The following is a 27,640-nucleotide window of genomic DNA, read 5'->3' on the forward strand; positions in this document are numbered from 1 at the left end:
GAGAATGAAATTAAGAACTTACGATATCTTCTTGTTTCGTATATAAACATCATATAGTTCAGAAATATATTTACAAACGTACACATTGATAATCATTGTTTATGTTGCCTTACCCAGGACAATTAAATTGTATATCTCTTTACCCAGTTCCATGCTTTGAAATTAATATCTGAAAAAGGAAATTATCACATTACTGCACGACTTTTGGGTTTTGTAGAAAAAAAAAAGACAACAATTTTGTTGGGCTGATTATCACGCCGTAGAAAAGAAGAAAAATTATACACACACACACGCAAACAGTTACCGAGTCTGAATATAAACTCTTGATTTTTTTTCTCTTCTTCTTCTGTTCTACTCCTTCAATCCTTCATTTTCCATCACACTGTGCTTATACTATATCTACAAATTTGGTTTTCTTTATTGAATTGCAAGAGTTATGTCAGTTCTTAAAACAACTTTCCTTGGTAAGGTTAAATTCTACTTGAAATCAGTGATCTTTGGAACCCTTATTGCTGGGTGTGCCTTGTATGGTGTGTTTGCATCAATAATTTTAAGACTTATCGGTAAAGGTGAATATGCTCAATATACTGTTGCCAGGGCATTTTATTATACCTTTAACTTATTCTTGGGATTGAAAATTACCATGAAGAATGAGAAATACTTGAAAGATCTCCCAGCTATTGTTATTTCAAATCATCAATCTGCTTTGGATATTTTCGTTTTGGGTCAAATTTTCCAACCAGGTTACACTGTCACTAGTAAGAAATCTTTGAAATACGTACCATTTTTGGGTTGGTTTATGGCTTTATCGGGAACTTTCTTTTTGGATAGAAGCAAGAGTGCTGCTGCTAGAAAGGTTTTGAACAGTGCTTTGCTCCAATTGAAAGATAAAGGAAGAGCCTTGTTTATATTCCCAGAAGGTACAAGATCAGGTTCAGAAGAATTGGAAATGTTACAATTTAAAAAAGGTGCTTTCCATTTAGCCAAAGAAGCAGGTATCCCAATTATCCCAGTTGTTGTATCCAACACTTCTCCAATTTTCAATTCTAAGAGAAAAATTTTCAACACGGGTGAAATTAAAATCGAAGTCTTACCACCTGTTTCTACAGCCAATATTGAATCCAATGAGGATGTCACCAACCTTTGTAACAATATCAGAGATGATATGGTCAAAACCTTGAAGAAGATTGGTTATTCAAGAACTCCAATCTCAAAATTAGGACAAAACCCATACGCACCTAAAGCTGATGAAACTACTGACGAAGAAATTGTAACTGAAACTACCCCATTAAATGGATCAAAATAATAGAGTGATACATTTTGTATATTGTGCATTGACTTGCGTGTTTAATCATTGTTATAGTTTTTAGACATTTTTTGTTTGTTTGTTTGTTTGTAGATGTTCCCTTGATACATTTGTAACAGTGATATATCATTTAATTCTTTTATTTTTTTGATTTATATTCTATATAACTGGCATTTCGTAACTGTAAACTAAATGATCAATATTAGTGTACTATTTTATTCTAGAATGACCGCCTTCTTCTTCTTTTTCGTTTTCTTCGGCTTAACAGCAATAGCTTCTCCTTCAAGAGTTACCTTAGCTCCTTCAACTGACTTCTTGGTCTTCTTTTTCTTTGTTTTCTTCTTTTCTGCTCCTTCTGCTAATGAAGTTTGATTTAATTTTTCACGAAGAGCTTCCAAATCTATTTCATATTCGTTGTCATTCTGTGTTGTTACTTCATTGTCATTTACATTCAAATCAAAATTGTCCAAATTCGAAGAATCAATTTTCAACATATTCTTCTTTGTTGATTTCTTCTTTGGTTTAACGCTAATAGATTCCAAAGGTGTGTCAATGCTAGGACTTCCTGCAACAGTTTCTTCGTCCAAAATAAGCACTTTTTCCTTTTTCAATTTGGATGTTTTTTTGCTAGACTTTTGCTTGGTTTCATTGGTTGAAATTGAAATAATATCACTTTGAGTATCTGGACTAACACTAGCAGATGCCCTTTTCTTGGATTTGGTTTTCTTCTTTGGTTTGATCGAGTCTTCAATATAATAAGGATCATCTTTAATTCTTTCCAACCTTTCCCTTTTACTTTCATTTTGCTCGTCACTAGTCAACTGAATCAATGGTTGATCAATTTCTTGCTCTTCTTCGGATAAGAACAAATCATAATTATCCGATACATCGGTATCAAAATTCTGCAATACAAACTCTGGTGAACAAAGTTCAGTAGTTAAGTCTATATCATCTGGAATAACAATATTACGTTGTGCATTCTTAGAAACTGGGTTGAGTGCATATGCTGAAAAAAATGATGGTAAGATATGACTAACCAACATCGGTAATTTCTTAAATCCAACATCACAACTCTCAGTAACATCTTCTTCCCCAACTGGATGGTTTTCCACAGTTTCATTTTCTGCAAACGGATTATACTCTTCTTCAATCATTGGAGCAGGTCTGTTTTCCTCGTGTTCATCATCTGAAGACACCAAGTTTTCATACTCATCTTCACTACTCGAATCACTATATGCGTTCTCTTCATTATCGTCATCGCTATCTTCCTCTTCTTCTTCTTCTTCTTCTTCATCATCATCTGAACCAGATTCAGAGTCTGATCCTGCTTGGATTGTACGTCTTACCTTCAAATGCTTGTAATATTCTAAATCTGTCTTCTCAAGTTTCATGATAGCACTAAGGTCATTATCTACCATTGCTTCTAATCCCAATTTCAAAAATTCCAACCATGACATTGCTCTCTCTTGTACTTCGTAATTCGGATGACTTTCGTAGTTACTCAAGAAACCTATTAGACGGTATAAATGGTAGCATAATTCATTGTACTTCACAACCGGAAGTTGGTCGTTAGCAGAAAAATGCCTGGTATAGTCGGTTACAATACCATTATACAACTTAACCAAAGTTTTGTATCAAAACCGTTATGACTGATTGATATGGTAAATTAACAAGTTCTGCAGAGATAGGAAAATGGGAATTGATCGTCAATCCTAAGTCACTGTCAATCTTGTGGTTTATCAACGTATTGAAAACTTTGATTTTTTCATCTAAATTCAGGACCGAACCCGACTCTTGTTCTTCTTCATCATTGTCTTCGTCATCATCATTTTCGCTAGTGATATTCAATTCGCCAATATATTCACCCAATATCCAATAAAGGTCTTGAAGAATCAACGACGACGATTCCATAATTCTTACATCTTGCACAAATTCTATGACTACTTTTTTCAACAAATATGCCCTAATGGATGGAACTTTAGTTGCCAAATTCTTAAATTCATTTCCAAGCGCAACAGCAATCTCATTTGCAACCACAGGTGAAATAGCACCAGTATTTCCAGAGGAGTTTGGTACTGGTAATAATGTCAAGTTCACAATATCTTTCAATACAGCAACATACCATCTAAAGTTTGGAATGTTTGCATAATTATCTTGAGATGCAATTTGAAGAATCTTCATTGTTACTTCCACTTTCAACGAATCGTCAACTAGGGCATCACTTGGAACTAACTGAAGCAACATGGTCTTAACCACGTCAGTGATGTTGTCTTCATCTACGAGATAATTCGAAACCTCTAATGCTTTCCTTTTGATAATCAAGTCTCGATCATTCAAGCAATCCAAGACAACTGCAGAAACACCATCCACATTGGTCATAAAGACTGGGAATATCTTTAAAATATTGATCAATGCAATCAACCCAACAAATTTCAAATTGGAGTCCCTGGTTTTGAAGAAATTCATCAACTGGTTGACACAAAGTTTAGCAGTTTCTTGATCTTTATAGGAATCATGTGAAAGCATGTTTCCATTGACAATACAATTGATACACTCGTAAATTAAGGATGAAGCTTGCGTTTTAACCATCAAATCAATAATACTTGGAAGAATTTTCTTCTTCATTCTTGGTTCTACTTTTGACAAGCTTTGAAACAATTTCAAAATTCGTATGATTAACCAATTATTTTTTGTATCCTCCAAAATTGCAAAAAATTTTGGCAAGTAATTAATAAATATATTTGGATTCTTCTTAGATATCTCACAAATAACATTAACAGTAGCACTTACCACTGCCACATCTGCATCGTCCAATTTTTCAATGACTCTGTGAAAATTTAATCTTAAACTCTCTGGATACTGTAAGAATATCTTGTACATTGCTAAAATAGCCTTCTTTCTAACGTAAGGTTTGGAATGGTTTAGCTTCATCAATACATCATCATTAATATCTTTGGCCAAATTAGGAGTAACAATTGTGGCAATTCCACTTAAAGCCAAGCCGATATCAACATGGTTATGGGAATTAAGATCCTTTTTAAACTGATTGGTAGCCAATATAAGTAAATCTTGTTCGTTCTTAAATGATTGTATAGCAGCCAAATACCCAATTCTTTTTTGTTGAAACTTGCTTGAAGACATTACTTCAAGAATTTGAAAGTTACACCATGACATATCAAACCCATACATTTCCAAGTATGCAAGTTTAAGAATGGCAATTGCCTTTGTTTCCAAGTCAGTTGTACTTAACTCATTTCGACACTCTTGTATAGCTACATCTAAAAAGTTTGCCAAACTTTCCGGTGATTCTTTGGAGTGTGCTCGGATACCTTTAATTAAATCGTTAAGTGATTTTTCAAACAGGATCCCAAATGGCTTTAGACGAGCCAACACTTCGGAATTCTGTAATTGAAATGATGACATGACTAAAATCCAAGATCGGACAATTAATGCAAAAGGTTAATGTTAAAGTAGATGAAATTAGTGTTACCAGGTAGACAACAAAAACAGAAAAAGGGAAATTGACCGATTTGGTGTTGGTGATTTTCTTTACGCTCGTTTTTTTTTAGCGTTCTCTCTTTTGCTTTTCGAGGTTTAATAATTTTTTTTGTATGGATTCTGTAGCCTTATTTTTTGCGTTTCCTTTGTTTTGTTACATTACAGGGTATACGGCGATCCTATGTTTTGTTTATGATTAGAGAGCTGTCAACAATGCTGGAATCTAGAACTGATACAAATACACCTGTTGGAGAAACGTGTCAATCCGAGATCCATGATGATAATACACAAGACCATCCGGTTAACAGATTCCCAGACGAGGAACACGACGGCGATATAGATGATTTATCAATTTCAGAAAGTCCACAAGACTATCCAAACAGAACCACAGACCTGATACATTCATCATCTGAAGGTAATAATAATGATGATGATGATGACGACGACGATGATGATGATTACCTAATAAGTGACGATGAAGATTTAAGTAGAATTCTAAGTCATGATCTCGAGCATGCACGTTTACCAGGATCTCGAAATATGGCGGATCATGTCAAGTTTTTCACCGACACACTTTCACAAGCATTGGATTGTGCTGACATAGATAAATCTTTAGTCCTTGAAACACAAATAAGTGGTAACTTGAACAATGAAAATCAAAAGATAATAGAGAAAAAGGAATTGTTACTTGAAAAATTGAGGAATCTACAGTTACTATATGGAAAGAATTTTGGTATGGCCGAAGATGCTAAACAGAATAGAGTTGACCGAATGAGAAATGATATCACCAATATAGAACAAAGAATTGCAAGACTAAAAAACGGTGCAAAGGGTAAATCGTCAATTCCATTTCTTAAGGGCAAACAGCATTTGGGTGTTGTGCAGAAATTTCCAATAGAGTACAACCAGGCAAAGGATAAAGTTTTGGAGAGACAGTTTGATGGCAATGACTACAATATCAACGACAATACTATTACTAATAATAATGAACAACAAGAAGAAGACGAAGATGACTTAATTTTTTGAACTATATATAATACCTACTCCTCTCAACCATTTATTTAAATAAAAGTAGAAGCCTACGATATCAAAGTCCTGGCTTGGAGGTTCTAATGTTGATAAGTGTCCACCTGAAGCTTTACCAAACATCGGTGAAAATCTTCCAGTACTGGTTGCAAACTGAATAGCATCAATCCAACCACCATTTCTAAAATTGAACGAAGTTATATACTCATTTGGTTGCAATTCAAAATCAGAATAATTTGGCGTTTCTTTCCCCACCAATGCTGTTCTTTCTTCACCGCCATGGAGTTGTTGTTTCTGTTGTTCGTGAGAACCACCGTGAAATAATTTGGATAAATAGTCTCTTTTTGGTACTGGTGGTGCACCATTACTGCAGGAGCCACCGGTTCTATAGTGCAATTTAAAACCATCTAATGCCATACCATGGTAAATTCTGATTTTATATACTGTTCTAAGATCAAAACCGACATATTCCATTTTTAAATTATCAGTACGACCTAAACATGCACTCTTAAATCCTGTTAATTTGCCCCTGCCTAACCCGAAATCACTTTCAATTACTTGCTGATGTTGGCGGGAGCAATGCTCTTTAAAATTATTTATGTTTAAATCACCTCCAAGGGATAAAACTCTAATATTAAAACTGTCCTTGGCGTCTCCTTTACGACTTCTTAAGCCATTGTACAAATCTTCAAATTCAAGATCAAGAGAATGTTGCAAACCGGGACCACCATATTCTTGAGGCAAAAATTCTTTATGATACCTGGCAAGTCCATCCCAAATTACCTCAACCATGAAAATCCCACAACTAGACTTGACAAGTGAACCATTCAGTGGTAAAGCATACAGACTAGGAGCTGAGTTATCTTGGTATTTGTCATTTGGTTCAATTGTGGTACTGAAGTTTTTACCAAATCTATCTATAGGTAAAGCAAACGAGTCGTGAAACAAAAATCTAAGCAAATCTAATCTATTCCAATGACATACTTTTGGCCAAGTTCCATTGGTGGCAATAGCTTCTCCGCGTGTTTTTCTTCTCAAACATTCATTTTCTCTAGTCATGAACGATCTGTTAAACCAAATATAATCACGCAACATGACACCATCTACTTGATGGGGACAACCTAAGGAATGCCCAATTTCATGCATAAATGCACCGAGACAAATATTCAAACATTCCCAAGATGTACCACATTGATTACAATCGTTTGCAACTTCGTTGATAGACAAGTGCGTGGCATCAAGGAATGATGGCGTAACCAATGGGAAGTTCTGTGGGAATGAATGTAATCCGTGAGATCCAAAAATAGCCATTTTGATGTCATCACCACCACCTCCCAAAGCAGCATGGGTAAGGATCAAGTTGTTTTGCCATGTTGAATCAATATAGATACAAGCACATTGAACTGCAGTACCATTACGCTTATTATAAATTTCAGGAGTTTTTCTGACCAAGTCCATTGCGTGACCAAATAAACCACCGCTATCCTTTGCTTTTGGGTTTTGCTGGGCCAAATCTGGACTTCTTAATTCGGCAACTGTTTTGGGGGAAGTCAACACGTGAACTTTCACTTCCTGATGTGGAGTTGGTGAATTGACCTTGTAACCAAAAATCGATTGATCATGTACAGTTTCTTCAACAAATTGAAATGATCTATTACTGAAACCGACGGATCTCATTTCATCTTGAGTATACGCTTGCATTAATCTTCCAGCAACTTTCAATTTCTTGATAGCATTTTCAAGTGTAGGTGCTTCGCCTCTTTTTAATCTATAATGTGGCATATCATAAGTATTATTAGAATCTTTCCCACGGATGATACATAAATGTACTGGTTTATTGTTTGGTAATGGATAGAACAACAATGTTAATTCACCACGATCAACTATATGAGGTTGACCTTTTGCATACTCAACAAATCCAAATTGGTTGATATATCCATTATCCAGAATTTCAACCTTAAAAACATTATTCTCGTTAGGTGATACATGAACAATTGCCTTAAACTGGCCATTATTAACTTCAAAATATTGTGGAGGAAATACTTTGTTATCGTTGTTAACAAATGAAATAACACCTTTAGCAAGTCCGGTTGATGTAGAGCCTGAAACAATTACTGTTGGTGATGAGACAATTTCGTTATTCTGGTAATTGAATGAAATAGCCATTTTCAATGGTTGTTAGCAATGAAACTTGTTAAAAATAATAGACAATATTATAACAAGGATCAAGAACTTCTTAAATACCGACCAAAAAAAAAAAAAAAAAGAAAATGGGCTACGTAATACAGTTCCTTGTAGCAAATAAAAAAAAAAAAGCTAAATGATTTCGCAATTAGCTCCGAAATTTCAGTGATTCAGTTGTTCGTTCCAAAGGCAATGCACACAAAATTAAAGGGGGGTAGAAATCACAAAATTTAGAGCTCTGACACAGGGTTGTCATTTGTAATTCACATTGTTCCTCTAAATCTATGGGCTATGCCAGAACATCCAAATAGAATACATGGTCATTTCAAATGAAACAATTAAAAACTCCCATATTCATTGAGTTAAAATTAATCTTTTAAGAAAAAGGGGTTTACAAGAGTAGTCATCAGAAGAACTCGCCTTTACAATTAATAATGATGAAAAAAAAAAAAAAAAATTCTCATTCCAAACATATATGCTTACTGTATAATCATAAGGCGGCACAATCGATCAAAAAAAAAGAAGCTTGTACGTGATTAGATAATTAGTTTATAACCTAAATTAAAAGATGGACTTTGCTTTATTTGTCAACTGTGTCGGTCCTAATTCATCTGATATTAGCATTCTTTTTCTTGGTGGCCCTTCATCTTCGTCCTCCTCTGTTTCATCACTGTAATCTGTTTCGTCACCCGTCTTGGTTACTCCTGCGGGGATCTGTCTTTCCTCTGACTCTTGTTCGTAGGTTATACCTACAGCATATGATTGTGATGGATCATTCTGGGATATACCGCTCTCTGAAGTAGTGGGAATTCTAGCAATTGTCGGCTTTCCAAATGTAGTACTTCCAATAGGTTTTATCAAGCTTGGTGTCCTAGATTGGTCCACCGAGTCGTTGTCCACCTTCTGTGGCACGGAGCCTTCTATTAGTAAATCCTTCTTTAATGTATCAGCGTTAATTTCCTTGGCATTCATCTCGGTTTTATCTTCTGAGGTGATCTGGATGTATTGTACCTCCATGTGTTGGTTGTTTTGCAAGTCAAACAAGATAGGATCACCTGGATTCCTGAAAAACATATGAAAGTAATCATTGTTGGCAACAGTGATGAAATCCTCATCAAGCTGTTCGGAATACGAAGTTGAAGAATTGAAAAAACTAACTAGATTCAAAAAGTTTTTGAAATCACGCATACCAAAATTGATCATCTTACTAATTGGTTTATCATTTGGATTCAACAGAAGAAGATTGGTGTCAGTCAATTCCTCAAGACTTATTGTGACTGTTACTGCCATTGGTTGCTTCAAATAGTCTCTGTCTTTTATGATTTGTTTGGTGTACCCAGAAAACAGTACTCTATCAGACTTAATCTCTATTTTGAAATCTTCTGCAGATGCTGGTACCATTTCTAGAAATTGTTTAGGTATAACTTGATCGATCATAATATGGTTGATTCTATTTGGTTCATCAAAATTGTCCTCCTTTTGTGCATACAACGCATCCTTGTAAACACTTGCAACTCTAATATTGTGTTTTGTCGCTGGAACATAACTCGTTTGGAATTTTTTGACAATAAGTTTCTTGGTCTTCATTTCAATGAATAATTTGTATCTCAGATTTATTGGTGCTTCTTGTGACCAGTTAATTCTAATACACGCGTACTTCATGCTGTTTGAATCCAAACCTTTAAACACGGTAGTTAAATGACGTGAATTCACAAGAAATGAATATGTCAGTTCTGAATCCACCCTTCCTTCATTAAACCCTTCTGGAAGTATATTTTTAAAATCAACAGAATATGTGCTGAAAAATGATTTCTTGAAGATAATCTCAGCATGTGTGGTCTTGGTAAGATTGTTGGTTGATAATGATAAAGAATCCTTTGTAATACTAAAAGTGATTGTTTCTGCTATACTCGCTAGTGATGCAATCGATTTAGACCACATAAGCTTGTGCTTATTAACACCTATTTCTGCTTCAAATGCCATTTCGGTTTACTCCGATCAAGATTAGAAGAGATTAGAGAAGAATTTTTTTTTTGTTGTTGTAGTTCTCGATTGTATATAAATAGGCGCGTTCCTTAATCCCTGGAAATATGTGTATATATTTTTGGGTTGCTATTCTTTACATTCGATGGATATCATTAGACATAGCTGTATTCGTGATACTTTACTATGATGAACATACTAGTGATAAATCCTAACAGTTCACAAAAAGTTACAAACAACCTTCAGAAAACTGTGGGCTCCCCAGAATCTGTGAAATTACACTTTTACACTGCACCCCAGAATTCACCAACCGAAATCACCCCAAAAAATAGTCAATTATCAGAAACTGCAGTTTTGCAAGACTTTAAAGAGAGAAAATCGCTAAAAGAATATGATGCATTTCTAGTATGTTGTTATTCTGACCACCCATTGGTAGAATCGTTAGCAGACTTTACTAAGAAACCTGTTTTAGGTATCATGCAAGCAACTTTGTTATACGCATTACTGATGCCCGGTATAAAACTGTTTATTCTTACTAGTACAAGTGACTGGGAGCCGGTTTTGGATAAAGGGGTCATGGACTTTGTTGGTACAGATGAGTTTCCTTTGAAAAAGTTTTATCCGACCAGAGGGTTAAATTTTAATGTAACAAATTTAGCGGATGCGGAACAATTTGCAAAAATATTTAATGTTACAAAAAATATTCTCAATGAGTATCAAGATGTGAAATGTGTTTTATTAGGTTGTGCTGGTATGGCAGGCTTGGATAAAAAACTTGGCAATACCTTTCCAGGAATAAAGTTTATAGATAGTGTCAAAATCGGAGTTCAGTTTTTGGAAAGTCTAGTTCGATTTGATAGAGAGAATATGATTGCATCATGAAATAGATTTTGTGTCATCTCTATAGTGATTAAAATAAAAAGCAAGTTGGACACTCATTCTAGAATTTTCAACACGAAACTTTGTTAAACTTGATATATAGAAAGTAAAGCTTCTAATGGATGGTACTATATATCATTGCTTTGTCAGTTTTCTTGAACCAAAGGATTTTCAAAATGTAACTGGAAATATTGTAATCGGAACTTGATATACGAGATACACCTAGTTATTCCCGACCAAACATGCCTCAGCCCACATTTAAATCATAATAAACACAGTTTCTCAAAACATTTTAGCATATGATATATCAAGTTTCAATTAATTGTATATTTCTGTGTGGTGTATGTGTAAGCCTATGTGGGCTAAATTCGTCGCATGGAAAATAGCTGACACTTGAAAAATAGGTTGCTAGAGAGATTGCTCACCAGATTTAATAACATCACAGATGGCGGAGAAACCTTAGGCAAAGAGAGAGAAATAGAAAAAAAAAATAATAATGGCAAGGGTCAAAATATTTTCCCAAAACGAAAGAAAGAAAGAAAAAAAAAGCAACGTATAATAAAAAGGTAATATATTTTTAGGTTTCCCCTAATTCGTACAACTCTTCTTCTTCCACTTCAATTGAATCACTATACATTATGTCATTTCTTTTTAGAAGATCAACTGAACAAAGCCGTGAGGTTGACGTATCAAATCGTGAAATCCCATCCAACGAGAAAGAAGAATCCCCCAGTTCTACTAACAATGAAAAACAACACCCAGATCAAAATGCACCTGTCAAGAAGAAAGGGTCATTCTTTAGAGGGTTTAAAGCTAATGGATATAAGAACGAATCTACAACTTCTCTCAACTCCACTAGTTCAAGTTCATCCAGTTTTAATAAGTTACCCCCACTTAGCCCTCTAGCGCTCAATGGATATAAAGAATCCACTCACCATCGTTTACTAGATCCAGAATTGGCGAACAATATTCGTAACCTCATACCAGCAAGATTGCAACTATTTGATGATTGGGATTTGGTATACTCATTAGAACAGCATGGGATTTCGTTGAATACATTGTACCGTAATTGTGACCCTGAGCATCAACTTCAATTGCTCAAGAAGAAAAGGAAAGAACACGGTTTTGCAGAGTCGGTGGTGAAAAGCATGGTTGTTGGTGATATTCCCAGCTCGCGATATCTGTTTGAAACAAAAAGACCGCAATCTTATGTGATTGTTATTAAGGATGAACATGGCAACAAATTTGGAGCATACTTGAATGAAAATGTTAAACCAATGGAACACAGAAGATATTATGGAAATGGTGAATGTTTTCTTTGGAAATGTGAAGTTTATGACCCTTCGAAGTTAGATCACGCGGTTGATAAAAAGTCTAAATCTGAAGTTCGATTCAAGGCATTCATGTACACTGGGATTAACGATAACATTATCTATTCCAACCATGACTTTATAGCAATAGGTTCATCAAATGGTCAAAATGGTCTATACATAGACAAGAGCTTATTGAAAGGAGTCAGCTATAGTTGTGAAACGTTTGGAAATGAAGTCTTGAATTCTTCAGAGCATGATATAAAGTTTGGTTCGTTCAAAATCAAGGGTTTAGAAATATGGAGAATAGGATCTCTTGAATAAAGAGGATGATTATACATACACAAGTTTTATTATTATTAATCATTAGTGCACTTTTTTTTCATTTTTATTTCTATTATTGGTTTTTCTTTCTAGGCATGTAGTTTGTTAATGTATATATGAACTGATATTTTTCAGTATTGATTTATTGACGTCATATTCAATTTAATTAATGCAAATTGGAAATATTCTTCTTTTACAATGGCTTGTTTTCCACTTTGGATTAATTAAATTGAAACAATTTTATGTCTTAATTAAACTAATTATAACCTGTTGTAAGTCTCAGCTGGTTGTTTCATCTATAACAAAAATACTCATCAAACAGCATGTTTTTTTTTTCTTTCCTCCTTTTCTTCTTCGTTCTTATCAGGTAATCTTCATTAGCTATTGGATAATGGTTTTGAGGGTTTGGTGGCTGTTTATGTTTTCTTGTTCTGTTTCGCGTTAGAATTGATCTTTCAAAGACTTGAAGAAAGTAGGTCGCAAATCGGGACCATTGTAGATGTGAACAATGGAACAATAAAAAAAACTAAGGTTTCCTCTATATTAAGGATTATTGGTCAAAAGACTTGCAAGTTCTTCACTGGTGGCGTGTTTCAGTTACAAATAGACTCTAATTCTAATCAATATTTTCCATTTACAAGTCTGAATTTGTTTGACTGCAAAAAATAAAAAAAAAAGGTTGTAATTCTTTCTTGTAACTTCACATATATATTTCCTTTTTGATTTTCCCACATGTTCCAATTGAAGATCTGTTTTGATTTTTCTATTTTTCATCAACAATTTCTTTATTAGACCGATAATCTTACGTTTGTCATATACTTTGATAGCCTAATTAGTCAAACTATTATAGGTTTTAGGAAAATATTATAATTTACAAGACTTTTGAAACACAGAGACACATATATTAGAACCCTGAAGAGTTTAAAATCCCGCTTCAAAACAATCGTAAATCCCGTTTTTATTTTCTGTATCAAATTCTACCGGCCCCATCCTGCCAACCATTGGGCAATACAACACATTTCGTAAATTCTATTAGTTGTATCATCATTAATAAAACTGGTACATTCGAATGTTGTTTCAACTCAGTATTGTATACGGCCTCGCCTTTTTCAACTGGATAGCAAACATGAATTGCGAAAACCATGCTAATTCAATTGTACTTCTTGCACTTACCAATTTCGTATGAGTTCTACAAACACGATCGAGGTTGATAGCCACGCTCTCCAGAAAAATTTACATAATTATACAAATTTTCTTCCAAGAGAAAGAATTCTACTACAGATTAGTCATGATTAATTACCAACAATGATATTTGCCGATCCTTTATCCAATAAGGAAACTCCTTGACTTATTGATTAACTTATATTTATTGTGAAGAGAAACAAATGAACTGTATCAACCAGATATTTTTCCGATGTAGATCCCATTTTGTTTGCCAGTTGATTGTTTTCTTTTGTCAGTTTTTGCAATTAATTCTAATCCCTTAAAACAATCCCAGATAGTTGCTAAATTTATCCCTTGAATATGAAAAGGTTTCATGTTGGTGATGATATGAAAAGATATTTAAAGCAAAGAATTCTGGTTGAATATATCAAAATTTTGCCAAAAGGGTTTCTTCCATTAACCAAAATAATAAACCAAGAACAAATCCTAGACTAATGAAAGTTGAATCTGCTGTTGTTGTATTGGGTGCTTTCGCTACATCTACATTAGCTGGGAAAGTTTACAATTCTACTTCCTTTGTCACACCAAGTGAAACTTCAATTGATTATGGTGATCTTACTAAACTTCCATTTACATTGCCGGGTTTTAGCACCAAAGCAAGTAGTTCTGCTGTTAGTTCTGTTACAAGTTTAAGTTCTTATGTGAACACCACCACTTCAACAGCCCCAGGCTCAAGTACCTATGCTAATGTTACTTCCAGTGGATCTTTGGTCACTTCTAGTCATTATTCAAATATTTCTACAAGTGCTTCAGCTGTTTCTTCTGGTTCAGTAATTAGTTCCTATGCGAATGTTACTACTTCTGTTCTTTCCAGTTTATCTTTGAGTGCTTATGTTAATACTTCAAGTACCATTGTTTCCAGCGGGTCAACAATTACACCAACTGCTTACTACAATACAACATCTATTTCATCAACAGCTATTCCAAGTTCTTTTGCCAACCACACCACTGAAATTGTCACTAGTGTTCCGTCTCTTGTTACAAGTTCATATTCAAATGTTACAGTTTCCACTGTTTCGTATGTCCCATCGGAAGTTCCTTCAAGTTACTCCAACAGTACTTCTACAGACATTTTATCGTCTATAGAACACGTTACGTCATCTTCCGCCCATGTTAACTCATCCACTGTTGTTGACTCCTCATTTGTTGAATCCACATTACTGGAGATTTCTGAATTTTCAACCAATGCCCCATCTTCTGATGATATGGTTACTGTCTCTTCATTCAAATCCCAAGATTCATCTGAAGTTATTCCAACTGAAACCAAAGTTCCATCAAGTGAAACTGAAGTAACATCACACAGTACTAAATCTAATGGTCAAGTTGTAACTGTTACTTACACAGTTAATCCATCTTCTAATACTGATGAGGAAACATCAATATTTACTAAATCAAGCACAGAATCTAATGGTCACGTTGTCACTATAACTGTTACTTCTTCATATGAAAAAGAAACTTCTAAAACCAGTTCTGGCTCTACTATTACCACCACATATTCTACACATACCAACCCAACTACTGTGATTTCTACAACTGATTGTGTTAATGGTCATTGTACTGCTACTACTATCGAGACCGGTATTGTTGTTGTTACTATCACTGTGCTTAATACAGAAACTGTTTACACCACTTATGGTCCAATAACCAGTGTTGAAACTATTGTTACCGAACTTCCAACATCTACTGGTTCCAGCTCAGTTTTCAATGATGGTTCTCCAAGTTTGACTACTACTGTCTCTACTGCTGAATCAACTACTACCATTGTTTCTACTGCGTGTGGTCCTAAAGGATGTTCGACTGAATCGATTACAACAGGTGTTAATGTTATAACAGTTACTATCACTGTTGGTCGAAGCACCACAGAAAGCAGTTACACTAGTTTGGTTCCACTTACATCGACTATCACTTCTCAAGTCACTTCAAAAGATAGTACCGCAGATAGTGCCACTACCAGTGTACCAGAAGTTTCCAGTGAAATTGTTACTTCAGTAACCACCAAGACAGCTGATTCTACTACCACAATCACAACCACTTCTTGTGGTGCAGACGGATGTTCTACTAAAGAAGTCCTAACTGGTGTTATAATTGTCACTGTCACTGTTACGGTTGGTCCAACATCAAGTTCCATGTCGACTTACACCACCCTTGGTCCATTGACAACTACTGAAACTGTTACTTTTACCTCGTCTGTTGATTCTGAAGCTGTCACATCCTCCAGTACATCTCCAAGTGACGGTTCTTCAGTCACAGGAGGAAACGATGAAGTTATGTCTACAAGTTATATTACTACTACTGCTGAAACAACCACTATCATTACCACTACGCACTGTGCTCATGATGGATGTCACAAGACGACAATTCCAACAGGTGTTTATGTTACCACCATCACTATCAGTGAAGTTGAAACTGTTTATACTACATGGTGTCCAATTACCCAAACAGAGACAGTAATTATGTCCAGCGGTGGATCTACTACTATAAAATCAACACCATCTATTCCAGGAACTGAAACTACAAGTGAATCATCTACTGAATTGAGCACTTCATTTGTGACTACCACTGCTTTCAACTCCACTAGTTCAGTACTTCCATCTACTGGATACAACTCTTCTGTTGCTTCAACTCCAGATAGTGAATCCTTGATTTCCAGTTCAACAATTCCATCAAGTGGATATAATGCTTCAACATCTTTTGTCACTACGACTGAAGAGCAATCCGGTTCTTATTTGTTGCCATCAAGTGGATTTAATGCTTCGACTTCCTTTGTCACTACTACTGCTCACAACTCCTCTTCCTCTATTGTCCCAACCGAATTGAGTTCCGCATCTGTTAGAAGTTCATCAAGTCATGGTCCATACAACACCACCGAGTTGTTATCATCAACGTCTGAATTTGAAAGTTCTACCTTGTATGTGACAACAACTAGTGCTATTTCATCGGAATACATTTCTTTGAATTCCAGTTTCAGCTTCGAGTATCCAAGCTCAAGTGAAGTTCTTTCTTCTTCTGGTTTTGCCTCCTTGAATTCCAGTAGTAGTATATTGCCATCTTCCGTTGAAAGTCAAACTTCTTCCGGTTATCCATTATTCAACACCAGCACCACTGTTCTCACTACATCATCTGGTTTCAGTTCAGAATTCCCATCATCAGAGATCACTTCCTCTAGCTATGAAAGTGAGTATCATAGTGCACCTTCGTCTGTAACCCATTATAACTCCACCACAGGCATTACTTCAAGTACTTTTTTGACTGGGTTTAATGAATCTTCCGTGATTAGTTCAACTATCGATGAATCCAGTATTGAATCTTCTGCTAATATTGTGTCAAGCACAGTGACCGACGAATTGTCAACTTCATATTTTACTCACACTGCTCATACCACCACTGTTATTACCACTACTGAATGTTCTGAACATATCTGTAGTTCTACTCACATTACTACTGGTGTAACTGTTATCACTGTAACTACTGAAGAAGTCGTCACCGTTATTACCACATATTGTCCATTGACGTCAACAGAAACTATTGTGACCACCACAACTAATGCTGAAGAATCTAGTGGCTACCAAACTTCTGGTTCTGAGTTGACTGAAGTTTCCTCCAAATTTGAATCAACGACAGCTCCAACTGGTTCTGTATTTTCTGAAGAATCTACCGCTTATCAATCATCTGAAGAGTCTACTTTAGTCCCATCTGGTTCTGAATCATCTAATTTCTCATCCACATTTGGTGAATCTTCAGCTGGTTCTGCCGAATCTCTGGATTCCACTTCTAAATTCTCGAGTGAGTATTTGACATCAAGTTCGGAATTTGTTACTTCAAACACAGATGGATCATCAAGTGGATTTGCTACTTCAAGTACTGAATCAGGAGAATCATCAAATACTGAGACTTTCTCCAGTGAACTGGACATTACTTCATCATCATTTGTTTTACCGTCTAGTGTCTTTTCTTCATCATTTGGATACAACAGTAGTACTTCGGCTTCAAGTTATTCAGAATTTAGTTTCAATGTACTTCAGTCTTCTACATCCGTTGAATCTGAATCATCTACTTATCCAACCAATGTCTCTTCAGAAGTAGAATCATCTAGTCATTTATCTGAGGTTTCTTCTTCGGAATTTGAATCTTCGATTTTTCCTTCATTTACTGAATCATCATCTGCAGAAGCATCGAGCTTTACTTCTTCAGTTGAATCATCCACAAGAACCACTTCTACTTTTGAATCTACTTTCCCTTCAACTGATGTTTCCACCTCATCGGATATAGAATCTTCTTCATCTATTGAATTTACTACCGGATCGTCTACTGGATCTAGTTTCATTAAACCATCATCCATTGAATCATCTTCTGTATCGTCTAATGTGTCTTTGGTTGAATCTTCTGCTTCTTCTTCAAGTTTATTTTCAACCCATCCACACCCATCAGTGTTTTCTCCGTCTTCAACTGCATCTAGTGTTGGTCCTTCTTTGTCATCAACTACATACAGTGCTAGTCCATCTTCATCTATTGAGTCTTCCTTGAAATTAAGTTCAACTACTGAATCTAGTTTTGTTTCATCATATGGCTCTACTACATCCACCGGGTCTTCTTCTTTAGAATCTAGCAGCTTTGCTTCATCAAGTTCATCAAGTTCATCAAGTTCATCAAGTTCATCAAGTTCATCAAATTCATCAAGTTTTGAATCATCAGAATTAAGCTTGTCTTCATTTTCATCTTCCACATTAGTTTCTTCTATTACATCTGATGAATCATCTGGTTTGTTGAGTACTTCCACAGATACATATACGGTCTCACTGACTACAACCTTGACTGTCACTAGTTGCTCCGAAAATAGTTGTGGACATCATACAATTACAACTGGTGTCACAGTTGTCACCCTTACTGAATCTGAAACTATTACTACGTATACTACTTATTGTCCAACTAAAGGTATCAAGATTTTCAAACACAAAGGTGGTTTCGCCTGTGCAACACCTACTTTCTTCGGATTTGGTAAAGGAAAGAGAGATACGATGTATGAAGAATCCGAATCCTTGACTAGTCTCCTTTCTACTAGTGTCGAAGCCACTGCAACTCCAGAAGTTTCCAGTTATGAAGGGTTTGCTAGAAGAAACTTACCAGCTGGTGGATTAATCTCAGGATTTGCCGTTGTTTTATTTATGCTTATTTAAGCCTTTTGTTTTTTTACAGAACCTTCCATTTGGTCTATATCAATATTTTGTGATACCCTTTTTACTTTCTTGTCCTATTCTTGTTTTTCTGTACTGATTATTTTTCGGTTGAATGTTAATTCATTCTGGTTAGTTTATATAGAATTTAATAATTTAAGTTCTTTTTGTTATCTATTTGTTTGTGTAGTATGGGGTTGAGTTCCTTTTTCATTTACATTCGAAACATGGCGCTTAGATTTCTACATCTCGCTAAAACATGTCGATCCCAGTGCGACAATTTATGTAATAATACAGACACGTATATTTTTTTTTAAAAAAATCATCTTGTAGTATTAAGAAGGAAGCTATATTTTATTTGACCAATAAGAAAGGAAATGTAAGATAAAAGAATAAAGGATTGAAAAAAAAAACAAGTAGAACCAAAACCAGAAATATTATTATACATGTGAACTTAAGCTGTGTTTGTTGATCTGTCATCAAATGGGAAAATCGAAGAAAGAAAGAAAAAAAAATTTTTGGACAGACCTGGGGGAAGGTAGTTTGGTGGGAAAAGAAGAAAGATCTTTATGATGTTATTTTTATTACTATTTGTAACAACAAGGAATCAACCCGGTCTATCACTTAATTTTGTAGAACAACTTAGAAAAGCAATCTAATCAATTCTAATACAGCACCACCACATACCAAGAACAATAAAACAAACAACCATGATTTTGACACTGGATATTCAGTCTTGTTATTTACTTTCTTGACTTTACCCCATTGGTTGGTGTTTTTCTTTTCAAATCTAGCGTTAGCAGCTCTTTGTCTTGGTGTTTGTAAAGCCATGATTTCTTATGTATATGTGATTTGTTTTAGGGTAGTTTGAATTGTGTTGTTTATGAGAAGAAGAAGTCAGAACTGAAAAAAGGAAGAATGGCTGTAAATAAATAATTTTTTTTTTTTTTTTTTTAATTCGGTGAAGGAAGAAAAAAGAAAATTTGAACACGTACTAACAACGAGTTGATCTGGCATTTTTTCACTTTGATATGTTTTTTTTTTTTTTTTTCAGCTTACTGTTGTCTTTTTGTTTCGCGTTGTCCTTGTTGCACGTAATTTATTTTCTCTGAGCTTACTTACTTACTCCACACGACAATACATTTACTTTATAATTAATGTGCTGTCATGATAATTCTTAAAAAGAAACAGAAAATCATTAAATACTACTAATATGAAAATGACACTCCAATAACTAAAATCGATTGGTAGCAGAGTACGAGGTAAATTATATTGACGACTTGGCTGAAATGATACCAGTGGATTCATCATCGATTTTTCTTTGAATATTGGTATACTCATGAAGGGTTGTCACAACCTGTGCAACATGATTGTTAAATCGCTTTTTTGAATGAAGATCACCTCGACACAGCGACCCCCACTGCTTTATATATAAACTTTCTATTGGTGTGCTATATCATGTTTCTTCTTAAAGAATACACCCTTGATATTAATCACCAGACGTCACCCACTTAGACATGTTAATGCATACTTGGAATAGATATCACACCTCTCCATTGTTATTTTTTTTTCTTTTTGATAAAAAAAACATTCAAATAATTAACTACAATTGTGGCTGCAAATCACTCAAAAACTAAAATGAAAAAGGGGGGGAGGAGGTCTAGTGTGGTTCATTTTGATTAATTGTTTTGCATTATAAATATGTGAATAAATCCTTGATGTAGATCAAATGATGTTAGGCTTTTTGACAACCAATAGGTAATGCCATTCTTAACAGATTTGGATTATGAGAATCCAGTTAAACTTTCAGAAACGCAAATAAAGACAGTTGCAATTATCGGAGGTGGTGCATCAGGAGCAATAATATTGGATTCTTTGTTAAAGGAACCATCTAGTATCGAGAAGATCGTGCTTTATGAAAGACAAAACAAATTGGGTGGAATTTGGTTGTTCAATAAAGAAATTGGAGAAACACCAAACGACCTTATCAAATCAGGAAGTTATCATAATGATCCCCAGTTGGCCAATCCTTTCCATGATGGGAAACTAAATTCATTTGCCAAAGAAGTGATTTTACCTAGAAATACACAGGAGAGATTTATTGAAACCCCAAGTTACAGTGGTATGAAAACAAATATTCTTGAGAAAATGATGACATATAGTGATGTCAATAAATGGAACGTTGATGGGGACTATGAACAACGGAAATATGTTGATCGAACCATTGTTCAAAGTTATATTCAAAGCTACATCGAAAGGAATTTAAAGGATCCTCGTGTTGAGTTGAAATTAGGTACCACCGTTGAAGATGTTGAAAGGGTTGAACGAGATGACGACGCAGAATTACCTTATAGGTTTAAACTAACTATTAGAAGTGCCAAGGATGAAGATAATGATTTATGGTATCAAGAAGAGTTTGATACAGTAGTTGTTGCTGCTGGTCATTATCATGTACCATTTATCCCATTTGTTCCTGGCTTGAAAGAAGTTCAGAGAATGTTTCCAGAAAAAGTCCAACATGCAAAGTTTTATAGGGACTCAAGAACTTATAAGAATAAAACTGTTGTTATCATTGGATCACGAGCATCTGGAGCTGATTTGACAAAGTTTATTTCTCGGGAACCGGGAACTACCGTCTACCAATCCATTAGAAATTATAAGAATACATTTGTATTGTCGAATAGAAGCAATATCATCAAGAAACCCGTTATTGAAAGATATGAGATTGACGGGTCTAACGTTAGGGTTATTTTTGAAGATGGTTCCATCTTAGTGAATCCAGATTTTATAATCTATTGTACTGGATATTTGTTTTCATATCCGTATTTAAACAGATTAACAAATGGTAAATTAACAGATGGTAACATTGTAACCAATTTATATCAACATACTTTTTTGATTAATGAACCATTGATTACAATTCTTGGTGTGCCAGTTGATGGGATATCATTTCGAATTTTTGAATACCAAGCTGTTCTTTTAAGTAGATATTTAACGGCAAAAATATCCTTACCTTCAAGAAGACTTCAAAGTGAATGGGTTAATCAAAGATATACAGAAAGAAAGAATACAAGAGCATATCATACTATTGGTGTTGCTGATATTTTAAACTACATTGATGAATTGACTTCTTTGGGCAAAGTTCTGGATAAAATAATAGTAGGAAGAAAGTTCCCTATAATGACTGAAGATGATATCAAATTATACAAGGAAGCTGGTGAAGTATTAAGCAAGTTCTGGGATGAGAGATAAGTGTAGATTATATAGAAATGAAAAAAACTTCGAGTTATGTCGAAACAACCCTAACTTCATACAGTGATTGTTGAGTATGATGGTTTTTAGAAAACTATTACTGTAATCATACGGGTATTCATTTAGATATGTATATAATCATTCTTTTTTTTTGCTTAACTTTTTACTTCAAATTTAATACAAATATTTACCAAATATTTATTGCCCAACCAAACCATATTTCTATTAAAGATAAGAATAAAATGCCCCTTTAATCAAAATTACCACCATCAGTAGTTGATATTGATTTCCGGTTTTGAAATCCAATATCGAATTGTAGGGGATTAGTCAGTGATATTATTCTGCAATTTTTTTTGCACCCAACATACTCTATATCACATGAATTTCAACACGTGACTACCTGTTTTCAGTACAATACAATTACAACTTTTTCATGACGATCGATAATAATAATAACAATAATATATATAAATATATATATTAATTACATAATTCATAAAAGAACATATAAGCACCTTGAGCGTTCAAAACTTCTTCCTCACTAACAGGATAGACAACCTCATCAGATATTCTATAAAAGAGGCCATGAATTTTTCTATAGATTATATAGTGACCATAATGATGACTACCAAAGTGACAGATGACCGCCACTAAAGAATAATGGTCACTATATAACAACTTAGGAATTAAAATAGCAGCCTGGTTCTTGACAATAGAACATGATCTAGGATCAAAGCAACTCCTGTTAATATGAACTGTTAGTAATTTAGGCAATGTGTGCAAGGATGTAACTTTCTCTTTAGTTCTCTTAACTTTTTTGATTGTTAATTTCTCCACTACTTGATCTGATACCATTGGATAACTCAAACATTCATCTACTTGAGATAATCTTGCTTCAAATTGTTCACTAAGTTTTTCATTGTCCTTTAAATCTTTCAATTTGGATTCTAAAAATTCTTTTGTTTCTACCAATGAACAACGGTTACAATTAACTTCATGAATAACTTCTGGTTTGAACCAATCGGCCAATAAATCATCCAAACTTACGCTCGAATAGTTATTACCCAAGTTCAAACTCAATCCACTGATAACATTGAATCTGGTACCTCCGATTTCTCCACAGGTCTGACACAGAACCTTTTCGGCAGAAATACCATCAACAGGGGTGATCAATTCCAATGGCATGACTTTATGTTCAGCATCTTCTAAATTTGGATCAACTTCTGCTGCAGGAACATAGACAGTATTTTTTGGAGTTTTATCTTTTAATTCTCTAATATCAACAAACTTGTTACTATTTGCATCCGGTTCGGGAGTAGGTAATCTAGACGTGTTGATTTGCTTGTATTCCTTTTCCAATAAACTCATTACCAATTGATAAAACTCTTGGGCATCTTCTTGATTATATCCTAAAAAGAAATTCTTTTTTGGACCATTAGGCATCTTTGCTAATAATTTCTTAGTATCAAATGTTTTCCCTTGACTACCATACTTCCCATTTAAATTATCCATCAAAGTTTTCAAAGCATTAGTGAAAACCAACTCTGGTTTTGGTTGATTTGATCTAATTGTTAATGGTTCACCATTTGGTTTTTTATCTAATTCAATATCAAGGTACAAATAAGAATCAATGAATTTTAAAAATTCTTCTGAAGAAGCCAATGCTTGAATAACAGAATTCATAAAACATGTATTCCCATCATTACTTAACCCACCAACTAATCCTCCATTTTTAAGAGCCAACTCTCTCTCTTCGGAATTTTGCTTACTAAATCTTGAATAATTTCCATTCCCGTTTCCAAATCTTGAATAGTTCATAATGTTGCGTAAATATTTTGGGATTATATTGAATGCTGATGAGAATTTGGGACCTAATGTTGATGCTGTTAAGTAGTATAATGAAAATAAGACTAAGATTGATGTTGAAACGGTAGCAATTAGTTTATTCTTGGTAAATAAAGTCAACTTGAATAATTGTAAAAATAATGTAAAATTGATAATTAAGAATATAAGAATTCTTTTAGAAAAAAACATAAAGGGTAGACAGGAACAAAAGAAGATGGTTTTTTTTTTACAAATACAAATAAAATGAATGTTCTAATTGTCTTTCAATCTCTTTTATTCTCTATTCCTTCAAAGCGTGATAGTTTAGATTATGATTTGTCTTTTCTATAATGATTGTCTAATAAATCGCCTTTGTTTATATACCTTGGGCTATATTTTCTTTTTTTTTTTTGTCTAAACTCTATATTGAAAATGAATGTAGAAATTGCAATAACTCTAAAGTGTTACTTGCTTTTGATAATATAGTTAGAATTGAATATTTTCCAAAGAAATAACAATACCTCTTCCCCTAACTGATTTTGGTAGTTTATATTCTAATTCGAGGGAAAAGTTGTCAAATACAGTGATGTAAATTGGAAAAGACAAAAAGGTAAATTCAGAGAAAGAAAATTTTTCCTTTCCTGCAAAATCAAGTTTCTTTTTTTTTAAGGTTTTCCAACTTTTTGTACAAAATTTCGTGACAAAAACACGTGTTACCAATCACGCGACATTTACAACTCCAGTTTGCAAGAAAAACCGTAATAGTAGAAAGACAATATTAATTAATTGGATTAGTATACAAACATACAAAAAGATATAGATAGTCTATATATCATTTTACTTTTCATTTCTTTTGCTTGAAATACCCTTAGTCACTGGAGTTATCCACATTTCTTCTTCTTCTTTTTCTTCTCCTTCTCCTGATTAAGGTCTTCCAGGTCCCCCAATATATTGTGGAGCATTTCCGTTTCTTGGAAAGTTTTGAAATTGTGGTGGTCTTTCTTTACCCCAACCACATTTTAATGGTCTACCATTAAGGTTAAAGCCAGCTAATTGAATAATAGCCAAGGCGGCCCTTTCATGGGTATCATATTTAACAAATGCGCAACCTCTTTCTGGATGGAATTTGAAATCAACTATAAAACCAAAATTCTGTAAAAGTGGGATTATTTCTTGTTGTTGGGTAAAATGCGCGATATTACCCAAATATACTGTAGTTTGCCAAGATGGGGTTTGTCTCAAAACTATGTCAAATGATTGAGGTGACATCACTGGTAACGCTCCTCCATTATTCACATTATTGTTGATATTTCCTTGTCCATTGATTGGTGCTCCCTGAGCAATATTTCCATTATTTATACCTTGTAACATTGGTTGAGGAGGTTGTTGTTGTTGCTGTTGCTGTTGTGGAGGTGGTGGTACTTGTTGGTTCATAAACTGATTACTATGTATCATATTTTGTTGGAAACCATTACCATTATTTTTGTTGTTGTTGTTACCATTGTTATATTGTCTAAATTGACGATTGTTATTACGGTAATTCCTGTATCCATTACCGTGTTGATTATTGTATTGCTGTTGCTTATGAGAAGCCCAATTACATCTGATAGCTCTACCACCAAGCCATTCACCATTCATGGTTTGCAAGGCCAATTCAGCATCTGCCTGTTCAGAAAAAGTAACAAAACCATAACCTCTTGATCTAGAAGTTTGCATATCCCACATGACATGAGCTTGTTTCAAAGAACCAAATTTGCTAAAAGCATTTCTCAAACCCTCATCGTTAACTTCAGGACTCAAATCACCAACAAAAATATTAAATAAAGGTTCTTCACTATTTAAGGTGCTAGCAATTGCAGCAGATTGGTAAGCCCAGTTAACTTTGATTTCAGATTCATCAATCACTCTACCATTCAATGTATTCAAAGCCATATCTGCGGTATCATTTGAATCATATTCAATAAAGGCATAGTTGAAGCCAGCTTTATTCTTATCATTCAATAATTTAATTGTTTTAATAGGGTTACCGCCAACAGAAAACAAATCCTTAACCATTTCTTCGGAAGCGGATTTTGGTAAATTACCAACGTATAAGATTGTGTTGGATATTTCACGACCACCTTCAGTAGCAGAAGCTGGAGTCAATGAAGATTCTTCTGGGGGTGTTGAAGTGGACAGCTGTTGTTCAGCTTGTTCATCATCTTGATTTGGCACACTTTGTTGTTCAACTTCTTCCTGCTGTTGTGGTTGTTCACCTTGGGAAGTTTGTTCTGGAGTAGATTCGGCCTTTGAAGTTTCAACTGGTTGTTGAGGTTGTTCTTCTTGTTTTGATGATTCTGACATGATTCTGTCTTAAATAATAATAATAATAATAATAACAATAAAAATAAAAATTAAATGAAATACAAATAAAAACTTAAATGGATTCTTATAAAAAATTTATAAAACAATTTTCTTTTTCTTGATTTTTCTTTGGAGGACTAAAAACAAAAATAGATATGATATAAAAAAAAAGTTAGGAGTAATATAAAAAAAAGGGGGAAGATAAAGAAGAGTGGGATTATATTTAATAAAGGCAGTTAATCATAAATTGATTTGAACTATCTTTACTCTATGTTGTCTTTCTTTTTAGGATGATGTTTGATAAAGGCAACAAAATGGTCAAATGTGAAAAAAAAAGAGAGAATTACTTTGTTGTTGATTTTTTTTTTCGGTAACTCGTTCACTCTAACTTTCTCACTAATTTGCTAACAATTTTTTTTTTCTCTATTCTCCCACACACACGAATCAAATAAAGAAAAGTGTTCACCACAAAGACAGCATTTTTTTTAATGCCAGGACGAGAACTGCGACGATGAGGACAACAACAAGAAGTGTGGTAAAATAAATTGTCGACCAATACAAAGTAGATTTTTTGGGTTTTACTCATTGTTTTTTTTTTCGATTGTGGGTTGGTTAGTTTTACAACCTGTTGTTGTTTCATTAATACGCATGTACAGTACAGAGAAGGAAACCATCGTGTTGTATTAGGGAAACAAGGGCAGTACTGATTCTTCATGTATATTGAATAATACTAAACTCGGTTGTAGTTTCGGTTCCCTTATCAACCGAATATCGAAAAAAAAAAAAAACAAAAAAAAAAGAGAAATCAACTCATTTTTCCTTGGTTGTTTTGTTTAGTGGAGAAATCCGTTGTCGCGATTTCAGTTTTTTTTTTGGGGGGATAGTATTTTTGGACAGCTTTCAATAGGTTTATGGAAGTGTCGGAAAATAAGGACAGTTAGCTCGGAGCGTGATTGCTTGGCTCATAAGAAGTGATATAGCACTGATTAATTATTTTGGTTGGTTGAAATGCCTGGAGTCTGGCTTTTCCAGACAAATAAGGTACAGTGGTCGTGAGATCAATAAAACTGGGAAAACAAACTGTCAACTGTTTTGTAAATCCATTGAATATCGTTCTTCCAGTAGATACAACCATAAAAATATAAGCAATAGCTCACTTGTGTATTCTCGTGTATTTATTTGCTGAATTGGTTGCGAAGTCTCTCCCCATTTAAGATCAACTGAAACATTTTTCATATGTCGCACAACTGTCGCGTCTATCAGAATAGAAAGTTAACGCCGATGGAATTTTTTTTTTTTTTGTTCGTCTTGCTATC

At 34.3% G+C, this 27,640-nt stretch overlaps 12 protein-coding genes across 12 annotated transcripts; 5 read left to right on the forward strand and 7 right to left on the reverse strand. All coding sequences in view use genetic code 12, as the record gives it.

Annotated features, from left to right (window-relative positions):
- Window positions 1-436: 436 nt before the first annotated feature.
- Window positions 437-1,306, forward strand: SLC1 (1-acylglycerol-3-phosphate O-acyltransferase; the record flags this gene model as incomplete). The annotated part of the gene is made up of 1 exon (XM_002548094.1): window positions 437-1,306. One exon carries the CDS (start codon window positions 437-439, stop codon window positions 1,304-1,306), a length of 870 nt encoding a protein of 289 aa, XP_002548140.1.
- A 215-nt stretch (window positions 1,307-1,521) lies between these two features.
- Window positions 1,522-2,763, reverse strand: CTRG_02438 (uncharacterized protein; the record flags this gene model as incomplete). The annotated part of the gene is made up of 1 exon (XM_002548095.1): window positions 1,522-2,763. The coding sequence occupies one exon, from the start codon at window positions 2,761-2,763 to the stop codon at window positions 1,522-1,524; it is 1,242 nt and encodes a 413-aa protein (XP_002548141.1).
- Window positions 2,764-2,923: 160 nt separating this feature from the next.
- Window positions 2,924-4,729, reverse strand: CTRG_02439 (uncharacterized protein; the record flags this gene model as incomplete). The annotated part of the gene is made up of 1 exon (XM_002548096.1): window positions 2,924-4,729. The coding sequence occupies one exon, from the start codon at window positions 4,727-4,729 to the stop codon at window positions 2,924-2,926; it is 1,806 nt and encodes a 601-aa protein (XP_002548142.1).
- Window positions 4,730-5,818: 1,089 nt separating this feature from the next.
- On the reverse strand, window positions 5,819-7,996 carry CTRG_02440 (putative metalloendopeptidase; the record flags this gene model as incomplete). The annotated part of the gene is made up of 1 exon (XM_002548097.1): window positions 5,819-7,996. The coding sequence occupies one exon, from the start codon at window positions 7,994-7,996 to the stop codon at window positions 5,819-5,821; it is 2,178 nt and encodes a 725-aa protein (XP_002548143.1).
- A 579-nt stretch (window positions 7,997-8,575) lies between these two features.
- On the reverse strand, window positions 8,576-9,997 carry DDC1 (Ddc1p; the record flags this gene model as incomplete). The annotated part of the gene is made up of 1 exon (XM_002548098.1): window positions 8,576-9,997. The coding sequence occupies one exon, from the start codon at window positions 9,995-9,997 to the stop codon at window positions 8,576-8,578; it is 1,422 nt and encodes a 473-aa protein (XP_002548144.1).
- A 186-nt stretch (window positions 9,998-10,183) lies between these two features.
- Window positions 10,184-10,879, forward strand: DCG1 (Dcg1p; the record flags this gene model as incomplete). Its single annotated transcript, XM_002548099.1, has 1 exon — window positions 10,184-10,879. One exon carries the CDS (start codon window positions 10,184-10,186, stop codon window positions 10,877-10,879), a length of 696 nt encoding a protein of 231 aa, XP_002548145.1.
- A 635-nt stretch (window positions 10,880-11,514) lies between these two features.
- On the forward strand, window positions 11,515-12,510 carry OXR1 (Oxr1p; the record flags this gene model as incomplete). The annotated part of the gene is made up of 1 exon (XM_002548100.1): window positions 11,515-12,510. One exon carries the CDS (start codon window positions 11,515-11,517, stop codon window positions 12,508-12,510), a length of 996 nt encoding a protein of 331 aa, XP_002548146.1.
- Window positions 12,511-14,168: 1,658 nt separating this feature from the next.
- CTRG_02444 (uncharacterized protein) lies at window positions 14,169-18,908 on the forward strand (the record flags this gene model as incomplete). The annotated part of the gene is made up of 1 exon (XM_002548101.1): window positions 14,169-18,908. The coding sequence occupies one exon, from the start codon at window positions 14,169-14,171 to the stop codon at window positions 18,906-18,908; it is 4,740 nt and encodes a 1,579-aa protein (XP_002548147.1).
- A 639-nt stretch (window positions 18,909-19,547) lies between these two features.
- CTRG_02445 (uncharacterized protein) lies at window positions 19,548-19,736 on the reverse strand (the record flags this gene model as incomplete). The annotated part of the gene is made up of 1 exon (XM_002548102.1): window positions 19,548-19,736. The coding sequence occupies one exon, from the start codon at window positions 19,734-19,736 to the stop codon at window positions 19,548-19,550; it is 189 nt and encodes a 62-aa protein (XP_002548148.1).
- A 930-nt stretch (window positions 19,737-20,666) lies between these two features.
- On the forward strand, window positions 20,667-22,157 carry CTRG_02446 (uncharacterized protein; the record flags this gene model as incomplete). Its single annotated transcript, XM_002548103.1, has 1 exon — window positions 20,667-22,157. One exon carries the CDS (start codon window positions 20,667-20,669, stop codon window positions 22,155-22,157), a length of 1,491 nt encoding a protein of 496 aa, XP_002548149.1.
- Window positions 22,158-22,637: 480 nt separating this feature from the next.
- UBP1 (ubiquitin-specific protease) lies at window positions 22,638-24,191 on the reverse strand (the record flags this gene model as incomplete). Its single annotated transcript, XM_002548104.1, has 1 exon — window positions 22,638-24,191. One exon carries the CDS (start codon window positions 24,189-24,191, stop codon window positions 22,638-22,640), a length of 1,554 nt encoding a protein of 517 aa, XP_002548150.1.
- A 714-nt stretch (window positions 24,192-24,905) lies between these two features.
- CTRG_02448 (uncharacterized protein) lies at window positions 24,906-26,324 on the reverse strand (the record flags this gene model as incomplete). The annotated part of the gene is made up of 1 exon (XM_002548105.1): window positions 24,906-26,324. One exon carries the CDS (start codon window positions 26,322-26,324, stop codon window positions 24,906-24,908), a length of 1,419 nt encoding a protein of 472 aa, XP_002548151.1.
- Between the last annotated feature and the right edge of the window lie 1,316 nt (window positions 26,325-27,640).

The sequence above is a fragment of the Candida tropicalis genome, assembly GCF_000006335.3.
Source record: "Candida tropicalis MYA-3404 genomic scaffold supercont3.3, whole genome shotgun sequence".
In the NCBI taxonomy this organism is placed as follows: Eukaryota; Fungi; Ascomycota; class Pichiomycetes; order Serinales; family Debaryomycetaceae; genus Candida; species Candida tropicalis.